Raw genomic sequence first — 27,556 nt, 5'->3', positions numbered from 1 at the left:
ATATCTTGTCAAATCTAAGAAGATCTTACCATATCCTAATTTAAATAGGATTTTAATTAAATCCCTTTTGAAGAAGCTAAACTACACGCCACTTTTATATTTAATTGGGGAGAATATTTATTATTTTCTTGCTCCGTGATATTTTATTCTACTCCGTAAAATATTCAAATTTAATCATAGGCTAATTAAATAGCCTAGAAATTCGAAATCCCCTATTTTCTCAACCAAATTAATGCCACTTCTCTTCCATATCTCTTCCAAATCTTTAATTTATTTAATTAAAGATATTATATCTTGCACTCTATAAATAAGAGAGAAGACATAAACCCTAGATCACAAATCACGCCTCCCCCACTCCCAAATTTTCGATCCCACTCTCCCCACTCTCTCTCAAGTTTTTCTTCTACTTTCTCCATTAATTCTTCATCTTTTGGAGAAGGATTGAAGCTGCAATTCGAGAATTTGTTGAAGAATCAAGATCCTACTTGTTTCCTACCGATTGTTCTATTGAAAAGGTATTTTTATTTTGATCTTCTCTTCTTCTACCGATCAATCGGTGTTCTTGAGTCCACACGCATTTAGATCGAGTGAAGGGAGAAATTAATCGGTGATTTTGGAATGCATGTGTATGTGTGTGTGACCGTGTGTGTGTGTGTGCACGCCTCGGTAGGCGTGTACGTGTTGTGTGTGTGTGTGCGTGTGTTGTGTGTGGGAAACACTCATGCGTGGCACGTTTTGATTATAAATCTAGAGTTGTTGTGTGAATAAAAACGATATGATAATCATACTTTGATTTTGAATGGGAATATTGAAAATAATCGATAGGAAAGGGAAACGTGAGAACATGCATGATTTTGATCCATGATTGAGACTTATTTGAAATACATGAACTAAAGGTGATAGCTCGCGTTCTCGGTGTGATAACAAGAAGAAGTACGCATTTGAAATCGAAGGAAATCGAGGTGGGCTTTATTCTTAAACTCTCTCTAATGTTGCAAATTTATGAAAGTGGAGCAATAAGGGTGGATTAAAACTGTTATGCCATGCCTATGATTATTTTGGATATTGTGTGTGTCTGATGCCTAGTTTGCGAGTGCGCTCCATTAGGCTATAGGGCTATATAAACGAATTCGGGTCTGAGTAGGGCCGCAAACCCTATCAGGCTAGTGTACACGGGAGATCGGGAGTCGTCCTTGCTAGTCGGCCGGTCTCGTGGGCGAAAGTGTGGCCACACTTCGTCGCACCATATGAAATGTTGATTGATGAGAAAATGGGAGGTATTATTTGACTGGCCAGTCCATGAAATATTTTGTGATACTCGATGCTATCTTTTCAATTAAATGCTAAACCTCGAGTTCACTATGGTAAGGGTGGCATAACTATAAAATGTTTTGGCATGAGTCCACTGAGTATGCTTAAAATACTCAGCCCTGCATGTGTTTTCCCTATGTGCAGGTTGAGCGGCGATGGGCGGTCGGTGGTGTTGAGACAGTGAATCGAATAAAATGGATGTTTGGAACTTTGAGTGTAGTCGTGTCTTCATACATGGCTTCGCTTTCTCTTGGATTGCTTCCGCTGAATATTTTGAAACTTATTATCTTTGGTTGGTTTGAACTTATTTCTTTGATTTGGAATATTGGGAAATATTGCGTTTTGTTGGAGCTACAATAAACCTTTGATTTTTGAGCTTAGCCTATGTTAGCTATTAAATCTTGTTTTCGTATTTAAAGTCGTTGACTTATTGCCTTGATCTTCATTAAACACTTGGTCAAATCTCTTTAAAGGAAACCCTAGTCCACATTCTTGTCGCCTTAAGTTCGCCTAGTTAATAGTCGCCGTATTTATTATACCCTAGAAATGCCGGGCTGTTACAGTAAATAGATGATATACCTCTTTCATTTACCTTTCCTAGTTGGAGATGCTCTTACCTACTTTGTTATCTCTTTACTTTTTTACTTCTCTACTTTTCTCTCCCTCATAGTTTATACTCTCTCAACTTTAACTCATTAAATATCAATTTCTTAAATCTCATTTCTAAAAAAATGCTTCACTTATCTTGGACGGAGGGATATTATTTACTCTCCAACTTAATCCACATTTTCTCTTTCTATTTTCTACTTACTCACTTTATCTTTCCTCTTTCATACGATACAAATTTTATAGTATTAAAACTTATTTCATCTATCAATGAGACTAATTAGTGGACAGATGAAGTTTTAATTTTATAGTAATAATAAAATATGAATTAAATAAAATTAAAGGAATATGAAATCTATTACCAAAATTAGTAAAATACAAATGCGATAATTATTGAATTATTAATGGCGGATGAAGGGATCGAGTACAACTTTTCATACGTAAAGAAATATCTAAAATTAAGGACTCTTGTATACATGGAGACATAATCATAAAATACACAAGATTTAGCACACAAGGGACATCGTAGCTATCTAGCTAGGCAATATTCAGTCTCTTCGTATATTAAAAACGAGATCTGAGTACATGAGAGTTGGTTTTTATGTCAACATCCATGGACAGTTTACTGTATGATTATGTTTTTATATCTATAATTTTTATTGTCACTGTAAAATCATGAATAATCTGTTTTTATATCTATAATTTTTGTTGACACTGTAAAATCATGAATAATCGATGATTCGCATAACATACACGATCATCTGTTATGTACGTGGTGTAAACTTAGCGTTCCTTACATTGCATGTCAACTAATCTGACCTCTTAATTAAATGTTGAGAAGGATCATTATACTATTTAATTTTTATTCATAAGAAAATCTAATATTTAATATGATTTTCAATCATTTGTAAGAATAGTAACTATAAGAAATAGTTTAGAAAATTTCTATTTTTAAAGGTACGATCCAAAATGAAAAATAATTGCTATTTTTAAGGGATCGAGGTTGTATCAAATTAAAGTAAGGAATCCAACGAGATTTCACTTGCATATGTTCGGACGATGATCAGAGAATGAAATTTTATGATTTTTATTTCAATGTTTGTATATATGTTGATAAAACAGTTTTATATCAACAAATGCAACAAAAGTTTTCAATACATTACATGTATAATATCAATAAAACTGTGTTGTTATTTTCGTATACTATGTTGGAATACTTATGTTATTGTATTGATATTTTTAATACACTATGTTCATTTAAGAAAAATCACCAAAATTACACATTATAACAGATTGACTATCTTACTCTTTTGTTGATATTTTGTGTACTACTATTTATTGAAATCGGTGATATTTAATTTCATCCACTTATTTTAACAACTAATGATGTAAAAATCGATCTTAATTATGTATTGATATACTATATGCATTTTAATGTGACCTGTTCATATGAATTTTATATTTTGATATGATAGGACTATGGAAAAATTTTATAGCTATGCTTGACGTTATCAAGTGCCTAAGAAGTAGGCTAGAACTTAGTTATAAGAGGACAACCGCAATATCACTTTCCTGAGTGATAGAACCAACAAAAAAAAATATATATATATATATATATATATATATATATATATATATATATGCTAAACTTGGTGTATCCTTACAATGGTGAGATCATACCTAAGATCTAATAAAACTATGCAGTCTTGTATACCATGCCAAAGTGGCGACGCGACACAAATACGACGACGTTTATGACACATTAAGACCACGTGTATAATGGCAATGTTTTTCGAAAATGATCATGTGACATGGCCAGGAAACTTTGAAGATGCGACCATCAAACATAGTTATTAATTTCGACGACAAGATGAATCTCAATTTGGAATCCACGGTTTCATAGAACGATGTTACCATGTTCATGCTCGCGAAAAATGTGCGAGAGAGTGCGACCTTCGTAGCTAGAATGACCGATTTTTAAATCAACAGTACTTACTTGGATCCTAAGTTCTTTTCGGGACGTTTTGAATACCCGTGAGCCCTTGTCTATTTAAACGCCTTGGTTGATTCACAATTTGCAAGTGATGTCCATTATTTCTTTTCCTATAACGAGTCATGACTCACTTGGCTTGAAAATTTGGTGTTTGCCCTTGTAACTTTGGACATCTTGATTGAGTAGTCTTCTTTAATTCGTCATTCATAAGGACGATATTTGATTTTATGAGCCTCCGTCATTGAACTTCATTTCCTAAAGTTGTTTGCAGTTATGACCTTTAGTATGATCACATCTCCAGACCTGTTTTATTCAAATGATGGAATATTCTTCTTGGAATTTTGTTCACCTCTTCATTTCACCAGTTCGTTCTTGCAGAAGTGAAATTCTTTGTAGCTCAGTGATTTTTCTTTCGGCAACACCAAGTTGAGGCTATGATGTTCTCTTCTTCGTTAACGGGTTTGATCGTGTTAATTTTCTGAAAAGTTCCAATCACTTTGAGTTGCCCTCAACAAACCCGTGAATCCATTGATGTGATTTCATTTTTCAATAACATGATGTCGTTGAACCATTGTTAGTGCTACTTCATGACATTTGTCTATGTTTCTAAATTCTGCCGCGACTGATTGTTTAGGCTTTGACATGTTTGAACGATATCATTCATTGCTGTCCGGAATTTTTGCAAATTTTGATCGGGCAGTCTGCTATGGAATTTGAGATTTATTGCAGTTTCATCCTGTTTCCATGACCTACCTCATGTTCTTTCGAACTCTCGTCAGAAGTAAATTCTCAAGCTCTATGGGTTTTACTTGATCCCTCTAAAACCATTTAAATTCTCGGAATGGACGAGTTAAGTTCAATGGAACTTAGTCCTTGCTTTGTTTCAAACCAATTGTCAATGATGAGATTTGAAAGTGTCGAGCTAGAAATATTATTCTTGTTTCCTTGATTAAGTTTGGAGCCTTCCGATGAAAGACATTTTGTGGTGCTTTCTCGAGTTGAAATCAGTTTCTATCCAAGTAAGATTGTTTGATCAATTTTTGAATTATTGATACTAGACTCAAGGAAATGTTAGAGTTGTGCTTTCGGATACACACGAGGAATAATTTCCTATGGCCAATCACGTGCGGAAATTTTTACACCAACTAAAAGCGTCGACATAACCAATAAACGAGACGTTAGATATTCTGCAACAACGAACTACCTGTCACAAGCTGCTAGAAGATCGAACTTAAACAATAATCTCTTGAGAAAGGAAATATGTGTGCGAATAGCTGATGATCAAGGCATGACTATTAATGTGATAATTGGTTATCGATAAGATGATGGTGTCTTCACCAGTGGGTGGGACAGTAGAAATCTCTCGAACGTGCTCAAATGTAGAAATTGTACTAGGAGAACTTAAGTTAGTCGCTCACGACCTGCAAATTATGGCGATGAGAGATACCGACGTAATCCTAGGAATGGACTGGTAGACCTCGAATTTCGCAACAATTCGTTGTAAAGAGAGGCAAATATCCCTACAAGTTCCGGGAAGGGAACCCATCGTGTATTATGATATCTCGATGAACCGGCGAACCGCGATGATGAGAAAGGGGCGACCTGCCTATCTCGTCTATCTTCACGGCAATGAGAGTGATGAAAGAAAAGTGGAAGACGTCGCTGTTGTGCGGGAATTTCCAGACGTTTTTCCCGAAGTGTTACCTGGACCGCCGCCGGATCGACAATTGGAGTTCACCACCGATCTCGAAGTGGAAGACGTCGCTGTTGTGCGGGAATTTCCAGACGTTTTTCCCGAAGTGTTACCTGCACCGCTGCCGGGAGCTGCACCCGTATCCAAAGCACCATATCGAATGGCGCCTAAGGAGTTGGAGGAACTCAAGATACAACTCCAGGAGCTCATGGACCTAGGATTTGTTAGGCCTAGTGTCTCGCCGTGGGGCGCACCAGTACTTTTCGTGAAGAAGAAGGATGGGTCGATGAGAATGTGCATCGACTATAGAGAATTGAACAAATTGACCCTTAAGAACAAGTATCCACTGCCGAGGATCGATGACCTGTTCGATCAACTTCGAGGAACCGGAGTGTTTTCAAAGATGGACTTGAGGTCCGGATATCATCAACTAAGAGTTCGAAGGGAGGACATACCGAAGACTGCATTTCGCACAAGATATGGACACTACGAGTTTGTTGTGATGCCGTTCGGCCTAACGAATGCCCCAGCAGTATTCATGGATTTGAGGAATCGAATATTCCACCCGTACTTGGATAAATTCATCCTAGTATTTATCGATGACGTTTTAGTCTACTCGAGGAACGAGAAGGAGCACGAGGAGCATCTGCGAATCGCTTTGGAGACATTGAGGACCGAGAAGCTATACGCCAAATTCAGCAAGTGTGAATTTTGGCTGAAAGAAGTAAACTTTCTTGGACACATTGTATCGGCGGAAGGAATCAGAGTGGACCCCGCCAAAGTTGAGGCAGTACAACAATGGAAGTCACCATCAACCCCAAACGAGATTCGGAGTTTCCTAGGCTTGGCAGGATACTACCGAAGGTTTATAGAATGGTTCTCCAAGATAGTGAGACCAATGACGCAACAACTTAAGAAGGGAGTCAAGGTGAATTGGACCCCAGAGTGTGAAGCAAGCTTTCAACTCTTGAAGGAGAAGTTGACAACCGCGCCAGTGTTAGTTGTGCCAGAGTCTGGAGTGAACTACATAGTCTACACCGATGCTTCAAAGGTTGGACTAGGATGCGTGTTGATGCAAAACAACAAGGTGATCGCCTACGCGTCACGACAGTTGAGACCACACGAGTTGAAATACCCAACACACGATTTCGAGTTAGCAGTAGTGGTACACGCCCTAAAGATTTGGAGGCATCATCTCTACGGAGTTCGATGCGAAATCTTTACGGACCACAAGAGCTTGAAATATTTATTCGAGCAGAAGGACTTGAACATGAGACAACGAAGATGGCTCGAACTAGTGAAGGACTACGATTGTGGTATCAATTACCACCCCGGCAAAGCAAATGTGGTGGCAGATGCTTTGAGCCGAAAGGACCATTCGCAACTAGCTTTCCTGACGGAAGAGGAAAGTTTGATACGAGAGTTTAGTAAATTGCGATTGGAAGTAATAAGGGCACCTGAAACGGTGGAAGGACGAATCGCCACCTTAGTGGTGGAACCAGATTTGAAAACGAGAATCGTTGCAGCGCAACGAATGGATGCGAAACTCGAAGAGATTCGAGTGGAAGTGAGAACGGGCAAATCGGGAAATTTTAGTGAGGAATCCGATAATGCTCTCATCTTTGAAGGAAGACTATGCGTGCCCGACAACGAGGAACTCAAGAACGAGATCATGAGCGAAGCTCATGAGACTCCATACACTGCTCACCCTGGAAGCACGAAAATGTACCAAGACTTGAAGAAGTCATTTTGGTGGAATGGCATGAAGAAGGATATCGCGACATTTGTGGAGCGTTGCTTAGCCTGCCAACAGGTGAAGGCTTTACATCAACGACCGTATGGAAAATTACAACCGTTGGAAATACCAGAGTGGAAGTGGGAGCACATCACCATGGATTTCGTGACGGCCTTGCCAAAAACCCTCAAAGGAAACACCGTCATTTGGGTGATTGTAGACCGACTCACCAAATATGCGCATTTCATACCGATTCATATAACTCATGGATCGGACAGACTAGCTCGTATCTACATAAGAGAAATCGTGCGATTGCATGGAGTCCCAGTGACGATTACTTCTGATCGTGACCCGAAGTTCACATTAAAATTTTGGATTTGTCTACAGCGCGAGCTTGGAACACGATTAAACTTTAGCACGGCGTTTCACCCGCAGTCCGATGGGCAATCCGAGAGGACGATACAAACTCTCGAGGATATGCTAAGAGCCGTAGTGCTCGACCGAGGCGTAAGTTGGGAGACCGCCCTACCGTTGATTGAATTCGCTTACAACAACAGTTTCCAAGCAACGATTAACATGGCGCCGTATGAAGCATTATACGGAAGAAAGTGTAGATCACCACTCTACTGGGATGAAGTTGGCGAACGAAGGGTACTCGGACCCGACGCAGTCGAGGAGATGATTGAAATTGTTCGACAAATCCGTGTGAGAATGAAGGAAGCTCAAGACAGGCAAAAGTCTTACGTTGACGTCCGACGGACCGACTTACAATTTCAAGTCGGTGATAAAGTGTTTCTCAAGGTATCCCCGTCGAAAGGGATAACGCGTTTTGGTGTCAAAGGAAAGTTGAAACCGCATTTTATAGGAGTAGGCCCGTAGCCTATCGATTAGCGCTACCGCCAAACCTTGGGAACGTACACAACGTCTTCCATGTGTCACTGTTGCGGAAGTACGTGTTCGACCCGAAACACGTGATTCACTACGAAGAAGTTGCTTTGAATCCGGATTTTACTTACGAGGAGCGACCTCAGATGATTTTGGACCGTAAAGTTCAAATCTTGAGGAACAAATCTATAGCTAGCGTGAAAGTACTTTGGAGAAACCACGAATACGAGGAAGCCACGTGGGAGCTCGAGGATAAGATGATGGAACTGTACCCGGAACTCTTTCCATGAAGTACCAAATTTCGGGACGAAATATTTTTAAGAGTGGTAGGATGTAACATCCCGATTTTTCGAACCCTAATTTTTGTGACGTGGAAATTTTTGCATTAAATGCTTTTAATGCTATGATTATGTGAAATTAAATGATGAGTGATTATTGCAATATTCTTTGTGAGAATTATCTTCCTAAGGGATGAGTGAGAATTTAATAGGAGCATTATTTAATTATGTGGAATTTTCGACCCCTCCTATTTATTGGAAAGAAATCCTATATTTTCTGGATTTAATTATTGCTTGGGATTATTATCCAAAGTCCGATTATTCCTTATTTATTCCATTAAGAATTCGAAACCCCTATTATTTCTTGGAGATTTTCGAAAATCTCTTATTATGGGAGAAGGGATTATTTTTATTATATTATTTGATCCCTTGTTTACTCTCTTCCATAAATAAATTCAAATATCCTAGCATATCTTGCCAAATCTAAGGAGATCTTATCATATCCTAATTTAAATAGGATTTTAATTAAATCCCTTTTGAAGAAGCTAAACTACACGCCACTTTTATATTTAATTGGGGAGAATATTTATTATTTTCTTGCTCCGTGATATTTTATTCTACTCCGTAAAATATTCAAATTTAATCATAGGCTAATTAAATAGCCTAGAAATTCGAAATCCCCTATTTTCTCAACCAAATTAACGCCACTTCTCTTCCATATCTCTTCCAAATCTTTAATTTATTTAATTAAAGATATTATATCTTGCACTCTATAAATAAGAGAGAAGACATAAACCCTAGATCACAAATCACGCCTCCCCCACTCCCAAATTTTCGATCCCACTCTCCCCACTCTCTCTCAAGTTTTTCTTCTACTTTCTCCATTAATTCTTCATCTTTTGGAGAAGGATTGAAGCTGCAATTCGAGAATTTGTTGAAGAATCAAGATCCTACTTGTTTCCTACCGATTGTTCTATTGAAAAGGTATTTTTATTTTGATCTTCTCTTCTTCTACCGATCAATCGGTGTTCTTGAGTCCACACGCATTTAGATCGAGTGAAGGGGGAAATTAATCGGTGATTTTGGAATGCATGTGTATGTGTGTGTGACCGTGTGTGTGTGTGTGCATGCCTCGGTAGGCGTGTACGTGTGTAGTGTGTGTGTGTGCGTGTGTTGTGTGTGGGAAACACTCATGCGTGGCACGTTTTGATTATAAATCTAGAGTTGTTGTGTGAATAAAAACGATATGATAATCGTACTTTGATTTTGAATGGGAATATTGAAAATAATCGATGGAAAAAAGGGAAACGTGAGAACATGCATGATTTTGATCCATGATTGAGACTTATTTGAAATACATGAACTAAAGGTGATAGTTCGCATTCTCGGTGTGATAACAAGAAGAAGTACGCATTTGAAATCGAAGGAAATCGAGGTGGGCTTTATTCTTAAACTCTCTCTAATGTTGCAAATTTATGAAAGTGGAGCAATAAGGGTGGATTAAACTGTTATGCCATGCCTATGATTATTTTGGATATTGTGTGTGTCTGATGCCTAGTTTGCGAGTGCGCTCCATTAGGCTATAGGGCTATATAAACGAATTCGGGTCTGAGTAGGGCCGCAAACCCTATCAGGCTAGTGTACACGGGAGATCGGGAGTCGTCCTTGCTAGTCGGCCGGTCTCGTGGGCGAAAGTGTGGCCACACTTCGTCGCACCATATGAAATGTTGATTGATGAGAAAATGGGAGGTATTATTTGACTGGCCAGTCCATGAAATATTTTGTGATACTCGATGCTATCTTTTCAATTAAATGCTAAACCTCGAGTTCACTATGGTAAGGGTGGCATAACTATAAAATGTTTTGGCATGAGTCCACTGAGTATGCTTAAAATACTTAGCCCTGCATGTGTTTTCCCTATGTGCAGGTTGAGCGGCGATGGGCGGTCGGTGGTGTTGAGACAGTGAATCGAATAAAATGGATGTTTGGAACTTTGAGTGTAGTCGTGTCTTCATACATGGCTTCGCTTTCTCTTGGATTGCTTCCGCTGAATATTTTGAAACTTATTATCTTTGGTTGGTTTGAACTTATTTCTTTGATTTGGAATATTGTGAAATATTGCGTTTTGTTGGAGCTACAATAAACCTTTGATTTTTGAGCTTAGCCTATGTTAGCTATTAAATCTTGTTTTCGTATTTAAAGTCGTTGACTTATTGCCTTGATCTTCATTAAACACTTGGTCAAATCTCTTTAAAGGAAACCCTAGTCCACATTCTTGTCGCCTTAAGTTCGCCTAGTTAACAGTTGCCGTATTTATTATACCCTAGAAATGCCGGGTTGTTACAGTAAATAGATGATATACCTCTTTCATTTACCTTTCCTAGTTGGAGATGCTCTTACCTACTTTATTATCTCTTTACTTTTTTACTTCTCTACTTTTCTCTCCCTCATAGTTTATACTCTCTCAACTTTAACTCATTAAATATCAATTTCTTAAATCTCATTTCTAAAAAAATGCTTCACTTATCTTGGACGGAGGGATATTATTTACTCTCCAACTTAATCCACATTTTCTCTTTCTATTTTCTACTTACTCACTTTATCTTTCCTCTTTCATACGATACAAATTTTATAGTATTAAAACTTATTTCATCTATCAATGAGACTAATTAGTGAACAGATGAAGTTTTAATTTTATAGTAATAATAAAATATGAATTAAATAAAATTAATGGAATATGAAATCTATTACCAAAATTAGTAAAATACAAATGCGATAATTATTGAATTATTAATGGCGGATGAAGGGATCGAGTACAACTTTTCATACGTAAAGAAATATCTAAAATTAAGGACTCTTGTATACATGGAGACATAATCATAAAATACACAAGATTTAGCACACAAGGGACATCGTAGCTATCTAGCTAGGCAATATTCAGTCTCTTCGTATATTAAAAACGAGATCTGAGTACATGAGAGTTGGTTTTTATGTCAACATCCATGGACAGTTTACTGTATGATTATGTTTTTATATCTATAATTTTTATTGTCACTGTAAAATCATGAATAATCTGTTTTTATATCTATAATTTTTGTTGACACTGTAAAATCATGAATAATCGATGATTCGCATAACATACACGATCATATGTTATGTACGTGGTGTAAACTTAGCGTTCCTTACATTGCATGTCAACTAATCTGACCTCTTAATTAAATGTTGAGAAGGATCATTATACTATTTAATTTTTATTCATAAGAAAATCTAATATTTAATATGATTTTCAATCATTTGTAAGAATAGTAACTATAAGAAATAGTTTAGAAAATTTCTATTTTTAAAGATACGATCCAAAATGAAAAATAATTGCTATTTTTAAGGGATCGAGGTTGTATCAAATTAAAGTAAGGAATCCAACGAGATTTCACTTGCATATGTTCGGACGATGATCAGAGAATGAAATTTTATGATTTTTATTTCAATGTTTGTATATATGTTGATAAAACAGTTTTATATCAACAAATGCAACAAAAGTTTTCAATACATTATATGTATAATATCAATAAAACTGTGTTGTTATTTTCGTATACTATGTTGGAATACTTATGTTATTGTATTGATATTTTTAATACACTATGTTCATTTAAGAAAAATCACCAAAATTACACATTATAACAGATTGACTATCTTACTCTTTTGTTGATATTTTGTGTACTACTATTTATTGAAATCGGTGAGATTTAATTTCATCCACTTATTTTAACAACTAATGATGTAAAAATCGATCTTAATTATGTATTGATATACTATATGCATTTTAATGTGACCTGTTCATATGAATTTTATATTTTGATATGATAGGACTATGGAAAAATTACAATTCCCTCCGTTTCATACTAGTGAAGATAAAATTAAGAAAAATTGTGTTAAGTGGATGGGCTAAAGGAAGAATAAAGTAGGAAATGAAAAAGATAGAGAGATAAAGAGAAGATAAAGTAAGAGATAGAAAAATAAGTAAGAATAAATGTATTTACTTGTACTAAATAGGGAAATGACTCCACTAATATAGAATGTACCGAAATAACAAAATGACTGCACTAGTATGAAACGGAGGGAGTACTTTTTTTTATCCTAAAAATTAAGTACTCCTATGGAAACATCGCATTTATAAATCACTGTATTAACGCTGACAGTAACCAATGTTTCGGAAAAAAATTCCTGTCATAAGGTTAACGTTTAAATCTTGATACTACACTCGTCCACGGTCCAACAAACGAGATTTGACCATAGTAGACAATAACAATCGAAGGGCTAAAAATAGTTCTACGTTCTTACGATAAAAATAATTATTTTTAAACTTCTTTCATATTTATTTACATTAGAAGAAAAAAGGACAAGTAGTTTCAACATTAATTAAGTTAGGCAAGATATAGGTATATATCTACTGTACTCTTTACATACAAATTTCTAATGGCCTTTATAATTTGCAAAATATACTAGTACTAGTACTAGTAGTACTCTGTATATATCTAATAAAAGCAGTTATTTTCCTTTACATGTTTATGTGGATGGCGCTTGTTGATTTGAATGATGATATTTTAGAAAAGTTGATATATATACGTTTATGATGATATTTTAGAAAAGTTGATATATAGATGGCCACTATTATATTTAACGTGATGATATTTTATAAAAATTGATATATAGATGGCCACAATTATATTCCTCTAGACGATGTCGGAAGACCAAAATCCATTGTAAAACATGGCGTAACTATGATTTTGATTTATCAGCCCGTTTCGCAAACATCGTTAATTCAAATTTCAAGTCACGTGACATCGTCAACATTTTCAGTGTCATATGCTGAGACCTGAAACTGCATCATATATTTGGGAGATGTATGATTTTTCAATTTGGGAAATTAATGATCTAGGGACAAGCAGAAATACAATAATTAAGAAACATAAATGTTGGTACACAAATTGTAGTGGTACTTCCTTAAGAAAAGGCTTATTATCTTTCAGTTTCACATATTTTGTTGATAGTCATATTTTACTTTGGGATAGTATGAATGTATGTAGATAGATCACTGTTGTGGCGGCCTATGATTCATTGTATTAAACTTACTACATTACTACTCACCAATATCAGTAGGTGGAAGTTGTGCAATGTTAAAGTCTCTATATACATAATGTTTCACATGCCCAACTTGTTCCCAAATGCAATAAAAGTTTGAAGTAATGTTTGTCATCAACCATTAATATAAGTCTCCACCCTATCTCCCTCCATTTTCAACTCAGAAAACATGGATGTTAAAGACTTGTTTTCCTCTCTCCTCTTCCTCCTCCCACTCTCCTACTTCCTGTGGACCGCCTACGACCGCCGCCGCTGCCGCAGCTGCTACATCCTCGACTACGAGTGCTACAAGCCCGGCGACGAGAGGAAGCTCAGCACCAAATTCTCCGGCGAGGTCATCCAACGCAACAAACAACTTGGCGTCTACGAGTACAAATTCCTCCTCAAGACCATCGTCAGCTCCGGCATCGGCGAGGAGACCTACGCCCCGCAGATGGTCTTCGACGGCCGCGAGGCCTCCGCCACGCTGGACGACGGCCTCCTCGAGATGGACGAGTTCTTCCTCGACAGCATCGCCGCCCTGCTCAAGCGCACCGCCATCACCGCCTCCGACATCGACCTCCTCGTTGTCAACATCTCCATGCTCTCCACTGCCCCGTCCCTCTCAGCGCGCATCATCAACCTCTACAAGATGAGGGACGACGTCAAGGTCTACAACCTCACCGGAATGGGCTGCAGCGCCAGCGTCGTCGCCATCAACGTCGTCGAGAACGTCTTCAAAACTCGGAAGAACTCAGTAGCCATGGTGGTCACATCCGAATCCCTTAGCCCCAACTGGTAACAAAAATACACAGGGACGGACTTTTATATAATGGTTTCAGTTCTCTTTTTACACTGATGTGAGATATTGTTATAACAGGTACATGGGCAAAGACCGGTCAAAGATGCTCGCAAACTGCCTATTCCGGACGGGCGGCTGCGCTCTCATCCTAACGAACAAGCCATCGTTAAAGGAAAAGGCCATGTTCAAGCTAAAAACCCTCGTCCGGACCCACCACGGAGCCAGCGACGAGGCGTACGGGTGCTGCGAGCAGAAGGAGGACGACCTCGGGTTCGTGGGCGTCCACCTCGGGAAGAATCTCCCTAAGGCGGCCACGCGGGCGTTCATCGACAATTTGAAAGAGATAGCGCCGAAGATCCTCCCCATACGGGAGCTGATCCGGTTCCTGACGGCGAAGAATCTCCGGAAGGTGCGGCGGAGATGGAACAAGGCGGCGGCGGGGAAGGTGGCGACGATCAACTTCAAGAGCGGGGTGGATCACTTCTGCCTGCACACGGGTGGGAAGGCGGTGATCGATGCGATAGGGCAGAACTTGGGGCTGAGTGAGTATGACGTGGAGCCGGCGAGGATGACGCTGCACCGGTTCGGGAACACGTCGGCGAGTAGCCTATGGTACGTGCTGGCGTACATGGAGGCGAAGAAGAGGCTGAAGAAGGGAGACAAGGTGTTTATGATAAGTTTTGGGGCAGGGTTCAAGTGCAACAGCTGTGTTTGGGAGGTTGTCAGGGATTTGAATGGTGATAATGTGTGGAAGAGTTTCATTGATTGCTACCCAAAGAAGAATTTGACCAATCCCTTCTTTGATAAATTTGGATGGGTTCAGGATGCGGATGATAACTTCAGCATTCCAGATGATTATCAGATTCCGGAGTAATATGACTACTTTTTGTTTTTTTGTATTATTGGTCTCTAGTATACGTGTGTTTTGTTTTTATTTTATTTTTCTGATCCCTTCCGCTGGAATTGTTTTTGGAGGGGTGGTTTGATGGATGAAGTGGAGGATACTAACCACTTTTGGAATTGGAATTTGTACCCTATAATATAACGCTTATTTAAAAATATTTATCTCTTTGTCTTCTTTGTCTGCGATTAAGTGTCTCATTTTTTTTTCCATCCATCATTTTACCTTTATTATTTAGTAAATGGATATTACATTCTACTAACTTATTTCACTCATATTTTATTATAAAATTAATATATATCCACTAACTTTTTATATCCACTTTATTTTATAAAGTCTTATAATTCTTAAAACTTGTACTGGTCAAATAATTTAATTATGCATAGAGAGAGTAACTGTTATAGCTATATGATTTGTTTATATTTATTTTTATCTTAGCGTGCCTACGGGGCATATATGTTTATTGGAAAAGTTGATCGAAAGGGATATCTTTAGAGTGTCCACAGTAGTGGCCCTCTTGGGCATACCCAAGCCATCATTTCTTGGGCATGCCCAACACTTGGCCCTGTCCATAAAAACTTAGTCACCACAATGGTGGCCTTCTAGGCCACTAATTAAAATTATTTTCATAACATTTTTTGTTATATTTTAATTTTAGCTAGAATAAAAATTATTGGAGTACAATAAATAATAATAGCCTAAATTAATTTTAAACGATTTGACAATTACAAGTGATATATTTATTGAAAATTCGAATTTTAATTATTTCCATAATTAGTGTGTGAATTGAAATCACAATCTTTAATTTAAAAGTTGACCAATTTAATAGGGATTTAGATTTAAAAGATGATTTGTTTCCTACATTAAGGCTAGATTAATGCTAAATTAGTTTTTTTGAAAACTGCATCTCCGTCGCACACTCTCTCTTTTTCTCCACTTCATCTTTTTCACTTCATCTTCTCCAAAATGCTAAAATTAACACAAAAACTGAAGAAAAAAAAATTGAAATCATGGCCCAGGCCGCGGCTCTCGGCCCGTGCAGTGGTGAGCAGCGCCTCGCGCCCAAGGGCCTCGGCCTGGCTGAGAGCTCGGCTCTCTCTCGTCCACCCCCCTGGGCCAACTCCATCTCTCGCCTCGGTAGTGGGGGGCCGCGCCTGGGCTGACTCCGGGCCAAGGGCCGCTGCCCTCCCATCGTGGACACTCTTACCCAAAACTTAATTTTGGGGCCCCTATGTCTCTATTTGAGTGTTTTTAGTAGCTGATCATGAATTCATGATATGAATATCTCATTTTGTGTGATAGATGCTTTAGTCAAATTGATGGATTTATTAAAGGGAAAGTTATAGTCTCCCTTTAAATATGCACTTAGATTTATGACCCTTCGACTTTCTGATTTAGGCAATCAATAGGTTGTGTACATTTGCAAAAGCTGCACGTAATATTCAGCCAATATCTATTTACATCTGTCCAAAAAAACACTTGCATTTTCATTTGGTCAACTTTCCAAAATTAGTACTACTAGTATTTATTTATGATAATTTATTTTATGATATAAATTTTATTTTTAACTAATAATATTTCAATCACTTTTCTTTGTCTCTTTTATACTTTAGCACTTTGGAATAAGCAAGCATAGGCCGTGATGAAACTATTTTTTTGAAACGAAAGTAGTATGTAGTACTCCATGGCAACTCTAGGGCATGGAATGAAGTACTATATCTTTGAGTTAAAAGATATCCAGGTCTTTAATCAAAGTTTATAAGGTGCACGTGCTGTAAACACACACACACATATGACAATAAATTGACACCACAAATGCGAACAAGTTGTAGGTACACTTTGTGATGAAGTTATTTTGTATCCTTCCAAAATTAAATGCCCAAACTTAATTCATCATTCAAACCAACCGTTTCAACCAACAACGGTATACCGCTGTAGATCAAAGTATCAAACCAACTGGATACTCCTGACTCATCAGCCGCACGTACTCTCTCCCGTCTCCCCCATATATAGTCCGTTATCTATTTACTATTTATGGTAAAATGAGAATACATGTTTGTTCCATTGCATTACCAAATCATCAAAAGAGAGTAATTATTTGACAGGCTGTTAAATAAATTTGAGAGGTTTCCCGCGCGAACGGTGAGTTCTGTTTTTACTTTGACTATAAACACTAGATTTTGTCTTTCTTAATTTTACTTTTAGTATCAAAACAACTTTCAAATTCCATTGTTGGGATTATCTCTGTGCATGGATTGTTCAAATTGCATACATTTTCTTGAAATCAACATCAGAATCAGAGAGCGCGGAAATCGACCAGGATCTGGAGCCTCGAGAGCTCTTCCTTCTCAAACTCTTCTTGTTCTTGGCCTCAATCCGATGCACAACCACCCAATAACTCATGGTGCCTAACGTCGTCGCCAGTATTGTGGTTCCGATGACCGCCACCCCAATCGCCAGCCACCGCTCCTTCCTCCCCACCACTATAAACGCCAGCGCCATATACGCGACCGAGATGAGCACGCACGCCAGCCACATGAGCTTGTTGATGATCGCCATCATCTGCTTCTTCGCCTTGCACTCGATCACCACCACCGACGTCTGCACCACCACCACCGCCAGCGATATGAAGAGCGCGAACGAGTCGAACAGGAAGAAGATGAGGAACGGCAGCTGCGGCGCCACGTTTGCCTCGCCCAGAGACACCCCCGGGGCCAGCTCCCGCGGGTCGTCCGCGTACTGCCCCGGGACAGTGAAGATGGCCGCGAACGCCACCGTGGCAATGAGCACCGCCACCACCGTGGTCGAGTTGATGGCGTTGTTCAGCCCTTCCGCGTGCATCTTGTCCAGCCGCTTCGCGATCCCCTGCACTCGCCTCCTCGTCTGCCGCGTGTGCTCCAGCTGGTCGTGGACCTCGTGCTTGATGTCGCTCACCGTCTGCTTCAGCTCGCGCGCCCGCGTTGCTGGCTCGGGCTTGATTTTCTTCACGCTCACCACGCCGTACTCCTGCAGGATGCCCGCTGCCTCTCCCTGCCCGAGCTTCTCTGCAGTGTCCATGGCTGTTTCGTTCGACTTGTTCACTAGCTTCGTGTCGGTTTCTTTCCGGTCGAGCAGCATCTTCACAATCTGCATACAGTTTCTTAGAATTCACACATAAAGAGATAACTGAAACGACTGTATAAGTCTAATGGGCCTCTCCTTCTATCAGATGCCTTACCTGAGCTCTGCCTTTGCGAGTGGCGATGTGCAATGCAGTGTTTCCTTTAGTGTCGAGCATATTGATGGTGGAGGGATCGGCCGTGATAAGCTTTTCAACCACATGAGTATTGTGGCCTTTAACGGCCATGTGGAGTGCGGTCTGGCCCTTGTTATCGGTTCGTGTAGTGATCCGGGGCTCCTTCTCCAGAAGGACGTCGACAACGCCTAAATGCCCGTTCCTGGCTGCAGAGTGGAGTGCTGTTTTGCCATTGCTTTTGGCTATAGTAGCCAGATTTCTCTCCCAACCCAACAAGTACTCCACTATTTCCATGTGCCCTTGCGTCGCAGCTGTATGCAGAGCTGTCGTGTTCGATGAATCAACCGTCATAGATAGCTCCGGATGCGACTCCATCAACACCTTCACCACTCCTGCAACACACAAAACTCTTAGTACCACTACTTAATTACCCCAAAAAGGGGTCAAAACAAAATAAATGTATTACCCAAATCGCCTTGCTTGGCAGCAATGTGGAGGGCATCAAATCCATTCTTGGCTTTGATTCCTGCATCGGCTAAAGAGTAGTGGCTGATCATCTCCCGCACCACCTCAAAGTAGCCATACTCTGCAGCCACAAACAACGGCGTCTCACCAGCTGAGTTCTGCTTCGACAGCAGATCACCGAGCTCCTCCTCTCCCTCAGCACCATTGATGATGCTCCTAATAGCCACAATCTGCCCTGCTCTAGCCGCAGAATGCAGCGCTGTGTCTTCCCGTTTCCCGGTCAGTTGCTTCACCATCTTCTTCCGGGGGTTGGCAGGAGCCTCCATGTTTACTCTTAAACAATCTTCAACCCCCTTCCCTTATCTATTGTCAAAATATCCTTTTCTTCCTCCCCTCAAACACCCAAATCAGAAATAACATCTTTCACCTACATTCAATCAACAACTCTCATTTCAACAACAATATGGAAAGCTGTCTGTTTTTACCAAAATACACCAATTCTTGGACCTGTCCAACATAAATCAAATTAGCTTTTTTCAAACTTGTTCACTTTCCTTTTTTAATTCAATCAACAACATCACATTTCTTTTTTTCCTTGTAGGATCAGATATATACTATATTCATGTAACGAAAAAGAAAGCTTAAAAGCATTTTACCTTGGTTGTGAAGAAAGAGCCACCTTTTCTGCCCTGCCTTCTTTCAACACCGCAAAAGGGATACTAGAGATATGTTTTTGATTAAAAAAACAAAAACAAACCCTAGTTTTGTTGGGGAAAGATCAAGATTTGGGTGCAATTTTTCTTGTTTTTTCTTCTTCTAATGTTTAAGAAAGAAAAACACAGAAATCTTTGAGGGAAAGGAAACAATTTGCTAGAAGTTAAGGGAATGGGGCCACAAAAGGCACATGTATGCAACAAAAACTTTATATAACATATAAATTATATATATATATATATATATATGTTTGTGTGTGATGCTCTGAATCAGATTCAGAGCTCTTAATGAAGAAGGGTGAATTCTAAAAAGGATGGCCATTGTAATGGTGATAATGAGGAGGTGAATGTCTTAGATTAATATTGTTATTATTACAGTTATTTTATTTCTATATCATTTCAATAATGTTTGTTGTCGTGAGAAATATGATATAGTTCTAAGTAATATTCTAATTAATGAATGATCAGAATAAAAGAATAGTTAATATTCATTCCTTCTCTAATGGAGTGATAAGGAAACCGATAAACGGTAATAACAGAACGCACGTGCTGGATGTTTTACCAATCACTGCATTTGGGTGTATTTTGTTTTGGGAAATGTAATGTAATTATAGTATAGAGTTTGGTGTAGTACTTATGTTTTTACAACATATACCTATGTAAAATCCCAAATTCGATATTGCAGCATAAAACGGAAATTTCATGTCCACTTCTGCACACTTTCAATTGGTTACCACTCACAAAATATTGACTTGTCTACCCTCCAAAAAGGGGGAATTTTTTTACTACTACAAATATAAACAACATCTAAGGCAATCATTAAAATAAATGCTTGGTGCCAATATTGTAGTACGACAATGAGAAAACTGAAAAATGGCAGCAAAATTAAAGTGCAACAAGACCGACACCGCTAATTGCATCACGATCATTAATTACCATCGTAGTGAACATACAATAAAAAATCCAAATCTTGAACATTTTGTTAATCCAAAATGTTTGTAAGTTGGTATTTATTTTATTTTATTTTATAAGTTGGCATTTATTTTATTTTATTTTATAAGTTGGCATTTATTTGTCATCGAAGCATGTGCATCGACAATTTAATTTATTTTTACTACTCCAATAGTTAAGACGAATTTTTCATTTTGAAACCAGCCGAACTTTTATTATATTTTGATGATAAGTTAAGCAATTTAGCAAATCTAGAGATTCTTTGATTCTTAAATCTAGCAAAACCAAACAACGTTATATTATCAGTTATAAAGCAAAGCAGGCATGTGCGTCCCATTCCCAAATTAAAATATTACAGATTAACAAATCATTAGCGGTTCTATTTTAGAGGGCACTTCTCTTGACATCAAATTATTGTAGCATCGATCAATGCCATATTAACGTTGATTGACTCTTTTAATTAGTTATTAAAAAGTATATATTGATTCCAATTTGATCTCTGATTAGGAGGCAACTGGTTCTGTCTTATCCGTTAATCATGCGAATGCGATCGATGAGTCACCAGAATAATTAAATGTTACTACTAAATTGTGATGAATTAATTTAACGTAACGCACGCAGTAAGTATGTTTCTTGGTGATGAAGGATGCTCGTAATTGAAGTGGTAAATTGGGATTTCGGAAAATCTTGGTTTGAGGATATCCAAATTTAGCCCATTATGTATCTCATATCTGCAACCAGTGGAGCCACCTTGGGGTATGGAGCATGGGAGCCATGAGCCCACAACCATTTTGAAAACATGTAAAAGTATTTTAATATTTATTATAATTAGAATATACACCATTTATGTAAATATATTGTTTGTTGGGTTGGATGTCTTCCGTTTGGGCCTGGCACGAGCTTGCTGGGCTGTGGATAGAGAGTGAGATGGGCTCACTAGCCGAGTTATGGCTGCTACTGGAGGAGGCCAAGCCCATAATCAAAATTTGAGAGGCGGGGCTGAGGGTGGTTATCCGGTAACAAAACTTGATAACAATGAGGATGGTGGCGGTTATGCAGAAGTGAGAGAGAGTCAAGAGGTGAGAGAGTGGAGTGAGGGAGAAAATAGAGGGAAAGAAAAGTGTGGTGGGCAACAATCGATCAATTGATACTCCCTCCGTCCCAGATAATTCAACCCATTATTTCATTTTGGACCGTCCCAAATAATTTGTCTCATATCACTTTTATCATTTTTGGTAATGGATCTCATATTCTTACTCCTACTCATATTTTATTATAAAACTAATGCTTTAAAAGTAGGACTTACGTCCCACCAACTTTTTCAACTAACTTCCTATTAGATTTTTTAAAACTCGTGCTGGGTCAAAGTGTCCCAAATTATTTGGGACGGAGGGAGTAAGACGCATACATGACATGAGTCATCTTTGATAATTGGGATACCATTATTATCTTTAATAAAAGAAAATTTAAAAAGATGTTCATAGGATGAAGTGCTGTCTTTATTTTTTTTTAATTGGTAAGCTAAGTTTTTATGTCTGCTAGGAATCAATGTTAAATAATTCATCCGTCCACTAGTAAGTGTCTCACTTATTTTTTTATTATTTTTACAATGGATATTAACATTAGCCTAATTTTATTTCACTTACATTTTGACATAAAACTTATATATAAAAAAAGTATGATCCACATTAACATTTTCCAATCACTTTCTACTATATTCTTAAAACTCTCGTGTCCGGTAAAAATTGGCCCTGAATTGGTTGACGGAGAGAGTATATGCACACGTACCATCAACTCGACTAATATTGTGATCTATCAGTCTTAATTTGTTGTGATTTAGTTTGTCTTTTTCCTGACGCAGTACCTAATTTAAGCCTTTGGTCAACAGTATTTATTTGAAATATATTATGAACAGAAAGTCTATGCCAACGTGCAAATGTGATTGTCGACATAATATAGACGTGATAGGAGCGTACCATTTAATTTGGATGTCTAATCATGGACTTAATTAATGGTGGTTATGAATATGTCTAAGCATTTAGCCCCACTTTGAAATTGGATAATTTATCCGATTAACATAATGAAATCTCGATCATCCATGCTAATTAATACTCCATGTCTTGACTTTCAATGTACGTAAAAAAAAAATCATATCATAAAAAAAAAGATTATACAAATCAGGCCACACAATCAAAATATTTTAAAGTGGTAAAAATAAATGTACTGAATTACAGACAATTAAGCAGTATGTCTTATTTGAATCAGCTCAAGACAAACATGCTTTACCACATTCATCCAAAACAAAACAAAGTACTGTACTTAATTATATAACAGAAATAAAATTAATGTTCTCTTTTTGTACTAACTCAAGTGCAATACGATGATGGATGAAACTATGGTGGTGAACACCATTTCCAGAATATTCTTCCTCGTCGTGAAGGCAGAGTTTGGCTTTGGACTTGCCACCGAAGTTTTGCACGATGAATTTGATGTACACAGCTGTGGATTTCCGCTCACCCTGTGCATTTTATTAGCACCACAACATTAAGTTGGTGATAGAGAAAAATAAGAGCTTGTGTCTTCATATTTCTAATTTTCTTTTAAGTTAAATAACTAAAATCGCGTTTTTTGTTAACTTGTTATTCAAAACTGTTGTTTTTATTTACTACAAACAAATTAAAACCTAGAGCATTATGAAAATCCATTTATAAGGGAAAAAAAGTTAAAGTGGACTGAGAATATACATGACTAGTTAGTGAGCTTACCGTAAAATTAGGTCCTTTTTATTTGATAATGAGGTTGGAATGGTACCATTGAAACGGTTATTTTCGAGATTCCTGCAAGAAAACACATAAAACAAAAATAAGGTAAAAATCTGCCCTTTTAATTTGTAAACGACGATAATTTGTTCCATTATTTTGTGTTGCAACTCACAATATTTGGAGATTCGGCAACCGCCCAAGAAATTCAGGAATTTCCCCACTCAAGCTGTTATTTGAAAGATTTCTGCAAATCAAACAATATTAGGAATGAGTCGAAAGCGATTTTTTTATAAAAAAAATATAGAAAAATGGAAGCAATAAAAAGGTTGTCTGACATTGTATGAAGAGAAGTCATGGAACTAAAATCCGGTAGCGGCCCCGAAAGTCCATAGCCACTTAGAAGCCTGCCAAAGAAATCGCATATTTATAGTACTCCATTCATTATCAACTCCTGTAAATTACTTACAGTGTTGTGACTCTATCACCGTCGCATTTGACCCAATCCCAGTTATAAAGTTTAGGAAGACATGGATCGCCGCTCCAGTTTTTCAACAAACGGAACGCTTCTTGCAGCGAAGCTAACCCTTGAACTGAATTACAAGGAGAAACAAATATTACTATTTCTAAGTATAAAAGAAGAAAGTGAATTCATGAAGGCAGATTAATTCAGACCATCTTGGGTCCGAGTGCCGTTGTCGAGCGGGAAATCCCCGAGGATAAAGACTTCCATTGCATTGACGAGGGGCGGGAGCGTAGAGTTTTCGGTGGGGACAAGAGTAATGGTGTTGTTTGCCGAAAGTGTCATGTTGCTGGTATACTTCTGCGTGCAGTTCTCATAAGGCGGGGAAAAGGGATCGGTTAAGGGCACGTTGTCCTTGTAGAATGAGAACATTCGAGTTTCGTTGGGTCCGAGGCGAGCAACCTCCGAGAAGTACCAGTTTATGTAGACGGAAGAATTAAACTTGGTAGATAATGCGAGGTTAAATTGTATGGTTGAATTGCGGGTGGGTGCAGTAACCGCACTCCGCAGCACTGCAGGCGGGGGGTTATCGGTCGTTAGCCCGCTTTCTAGATTGGCGTTGCCCGAAACTCGGATACTTCCGTTCATAGGCAACCCATCAACTGGCCATTGTCTGTCATACGGATCTGCTGGAAACCTGCACTGTTACAAATGAGTCACTCATCTACTCATTTATAAAAAAATCAGAATAAACAATATTACCTTATGGTTTCATTAGTACCAAAAGCAATCCTTCTCCTTGTGAACAAGGGGTAAATGTCCTTGTAAGCACCCAGACCTTGATACATGTCGGAGTCGAGACTCCTGACTTCGAGAGCAGATATGTAGGGAAACTGGTCTGCTGCGTACTGGGAAACGCAGACGCTGATGGACTCCTTGGTCGTCGTGTAGATCACCTCGTAACGGGATGGCGTGGGCACGCTGTTATTCACGTAAGCCCAGTAGTAGCTGTCGAACGTCAGATCAAAGGCCGGAGGGGAGTTTTTGCCGTCATAGTTCCCGTAGAGGAACGAGGCGCGTAGGAGGATGCGCCCCTGCTTGACGTTGTTGATGGTGTAGCAGTGCTTGCTCTGGTTCCTGAACACTCTCATCGTGTCCATCACTCGGTTGTAGGAATTCGAAGGCTGCACAGAACGGGATTCGCCTGTGTTTATGTAATCATCGTCCCCCGTCCACACAATCCCGTTCTCGTCTTTGTATGTCGCAGATGACCCGCAGTCGATGCTGATGAAAACTGCATGATTAAAAAAATGAGTTATAGAGTAAAACACATCTTGGTATGATGGAACGAAATGATTCAATTCTACTCGTGTGCTTGGTACGATGAACTAAAGGAGTGAATGAAATAAAAATGAAAAGAAATTACCATTTGCTGCTAAAGATAGGCTGCATAGAGCTAAGAGCACACAGGTGATCAAGGGCAGATTAGCCATGCTTGGATTGCACTTATCTTCACAGTTTTGAGGGGAACTTATAATAGAAAGCTGAAATTATTTCTGTATTATAATCGAAAGGGACAACTGTCTCAAAAATCAACTAGCCTATAATCTATAATTGTCCAAGTTTTTTGTTCAATAAATAACGCACAATTTGTACATTAGTCAATGTTAATTTTTTGCATGAAGTCAATTGCAAGTGGTGATATTAAGTTTTTCAAAGTCAACATAGAACATGTCCAGTTTTTCACACGTTTGAGAAGTGCATCCCCTCCTCCTGGCTCAAAGTGTAATTCTCTCAAAATCAACGTTGAAGGGTTCGTTTCTATTAGTCATATTATAAGACAAATATGGCAGCATCCAATACAAAGGTACTATGTAATCATGGATGTGATGGCATGATAATGCACTACAACGCAAATAAAATACTAATACTACTATGATTCAAATAATTTTAATGGTCACAATTATGTATATATGGAGTTAAAACCAAGCGTTGACCCAAAGAATGATACTCCGATCGAATTTGGTTTAATTCTTTAATTCGACCATGGTTGATTCCTTTCCTCATGGGTTTGAGTTGGAGATGATATCCAAAGAATCAGTTTTTCTCATCTTTCAATCTTCAAACCCCTAATATTGCATAATTAAGCCCATATATCTGAAGAAGCAATTTCGTCGTAATTAGAAAAAAAACTCTCAAATTATCGCACTTTATTAACTCTATAGTCAATAGATTATTTGATGTGGCTGTACAGAACCTAACTTTATATTTAATTATTATTTATTGTCAATATTATTATTATTGTTGTTGATTTTGTTACTTCCTTCGTCCATGATTAAATGTCTCACATATCTAACCAGCACGAGTTTTTAAAAATTGTTTGATCTTATAAAGTAAAATGTGTAGAAAAAGTTAGTGGAACGTATGGTCTAGTTACTAATATATTAAAAATGAAATTAAATCATTGTTGGCAGACAGAGGGAAGTATTATTTATTGGGTAGTGATGTTCCAATGTATGACCACTTCAACAATTATCTCATGCAAAAAAGAAGTTTTAGATTTGCCAGTGATTTAAAAGAAACAAGAAAATTTTAAATAACAGCAAAGTACTAAAGTCAATGTATTTTGTGACGCCTCATATTTTTGCTTAAATAAATATACATTAGAATAAAGCTATGGATAGAATGTTTCTACAACTACCTGTTATACAATAAAGTAGTATATATTGTATCACGTCTCGCATTTACTGGGTAATACAATATAGTTTGTGTTTAGATAGTGATGCCACCGATTCTGAATTAGCGACCGTGACCGGAGAGGTTAATTGGTGTATGTATTGTATTCTCCATATCAAAGTAATTTCCTTGCACTTAACTTGGTATATATTTTCTGCGTCCACGATTTTAAAGATTCATCGTAATTTGCTATTTTGGGACATCGGCAACTATTAACTTTTCAAACCTTTTTTACGTGAATTCTACATTTCGCTAACTATTTTACTCATAATTCATTATAAAACTAATGAAGTAGTAAAAATGAGATTCATATTCCACTAAATTTACAAAGTTATAAACACTTTCTTAAAAACTCTGTCAAGTTAAAGTAGTTTTATTTTCTATTTTGGTTCCTACTCCAAAAATTAGTCTACTTCACTAACGAGGTGTATCTTTACTAAAATTACTTTAACCATTTTTTTCTCTTTATCTCTCTATTTTTACTTAAAAATTCTTGTCGTCCACTATTAAGATTATCTGTAGTAGACATGGGAGTATAACTTATGAAGTTATACTAATATCTTAAACTTTTATAATGTCTCATGGCGAATTATTAACAATTGTGGTAAATTAGTAAAAAAATTTGAAAACTCATTCCAAAATTGCTATCAGTATATACAGTATGTTCTATATCTGCAAACAATTAAGAATAAAAATATATGAAATTTTTACTGAATTTGCATTGCAAGTGTAATAAAGAAAAGAAGAATAGAGAAATTAGATATTATACGTGAGTTTGAGAATAGTGGCATGAGATGGTCTTCATAAAATGAGTGGTGAGAATAGTGGGATTTGATGATCTTCCTTCTGTATGTAGTATAGTATACTTACTTTTTTTCGTTCTTACAAGTAAAAATTAAGCTGGGTCCAAAT

General features: G+C 37.8%; 3 protein-coding genes across 5 annotated transcripts; 1 reads left to right on the top strand and 2 right to left on the bottom strand.

The window, feature by feature from the left end:
* Window positions 1-13,749: 13,749 nt before the first annotated feature.
* LOC125220020 (3-ketoacyl-CoA synthase 12-like) lies at window positions 13,750-15,499 on the top strand. The gene is made up of 2 exons (XM_048122130.1): window positions 13,750-14,417; window positions 14,500-15,499. The coding sequence occupies exons 1-2, from the start codon at window positions 13,810-13,812 to the stop codon at window positions 15,293-15,295; spliced, it is 1,404 nt and encodes a 467-aa protein (XP_047978087.1). The 5' UTR covers window positions 13,750-13,809; the 3' UTR covers window positions 15,296-15,499.
* Window positions 15,500-17,513: 2,014 nt separating this feature from the next.
* LOC125220079 (ankyrin repeat-containing protein At5g02620-like) lies at window positions 17,514-19,872 on the bottom strand. Of its 3 annotated transcripts, none has more exons than XM_048122209.1 (4): window positions 19,679-19,872; window positions 19,024-19,529; window positions 18,540-18,949; window positions 17,514-18,448 (listed from the first exon to the last, which is right to left on the bottom strand). In XM_048122209.1, exons 2-4 carry the CDS (start codon window positions 19,346-19,348, stop codon window positions 17,582-17,584), a joined length of 1,602 nt encoding a protein of 533 aa, XP_047978166.1. In that variant the 5' UTR covers window positions 19,349-19,529; window positions 19,679-19,872; the 3' UTR covers window positions 17,514-17,581. The 3 variants fall into 3 exon arrangements, with proteins under 3 accessions (XP_047978166.1, XP_047978167.1, XP_047978168.1); XM_048122210.1 differs by having other exon boundaries at window positions 19,024-19,449; XM_048122211.1 differs by lacking the exon at window positions 19,679-19,872 and having other exon boundaries at window positions 19,024-19,558.
* A 2,991-nt stretch (window positions 19,873-22,863) lies between these two features.
* Window positions 22,864-25,439, bottom strand: LOC125219942 (probable LRR receptor-like serine/threonine-protein kinase At1g05700). Its single transcript, XM_048122037.1, has 8 exons — window positions 25,335-25,439; window positions 24,671-25,202; window positions 24,121-24,605; window positions 23,915-24,038; window positions 23,784-23,852; window positions 23,621-23,692; window positions 23,452-23,523; window positions 22,864-23,204 (listed from the first exon to the last, which is right to left on the bottom strand). Exons 1-8 carry the CDS (start codon window positions 25,399-25,401, stop codon window positions 23,048-23,050), a joined length of 1,578 nt encoding a protein of 525 aa, XP_047977994.1. The 5' UTR covers window positions 25,402-25,439; the 3' UTR covers window positions 22,864-23,047.
* Between the last annotated feature and the right edge of the window lie 2,117 nt (window positions 25,440-27,556).

Source organism: Salvia hispanica, chromosome 4 (genome assembly GCF_023119035.1).
Source record: "Salvia hispanica cultivar TCC Black 2014 chromosome 4, UniMelb_Shisp_WGS_1.0, whole genome shotgun sequence".
NCBI classification, from domain to species: Eukaryota; Viridiplantae; Streptophyta; class Magnoliopsida; order Lamiales; family Lamiaceae; genus Salvia; species Salvia hispanica.
Note: the sequence above shows the minus strand (reverse complement) of the source record. Positions and strands in the feature narration are given on the sequence as shown.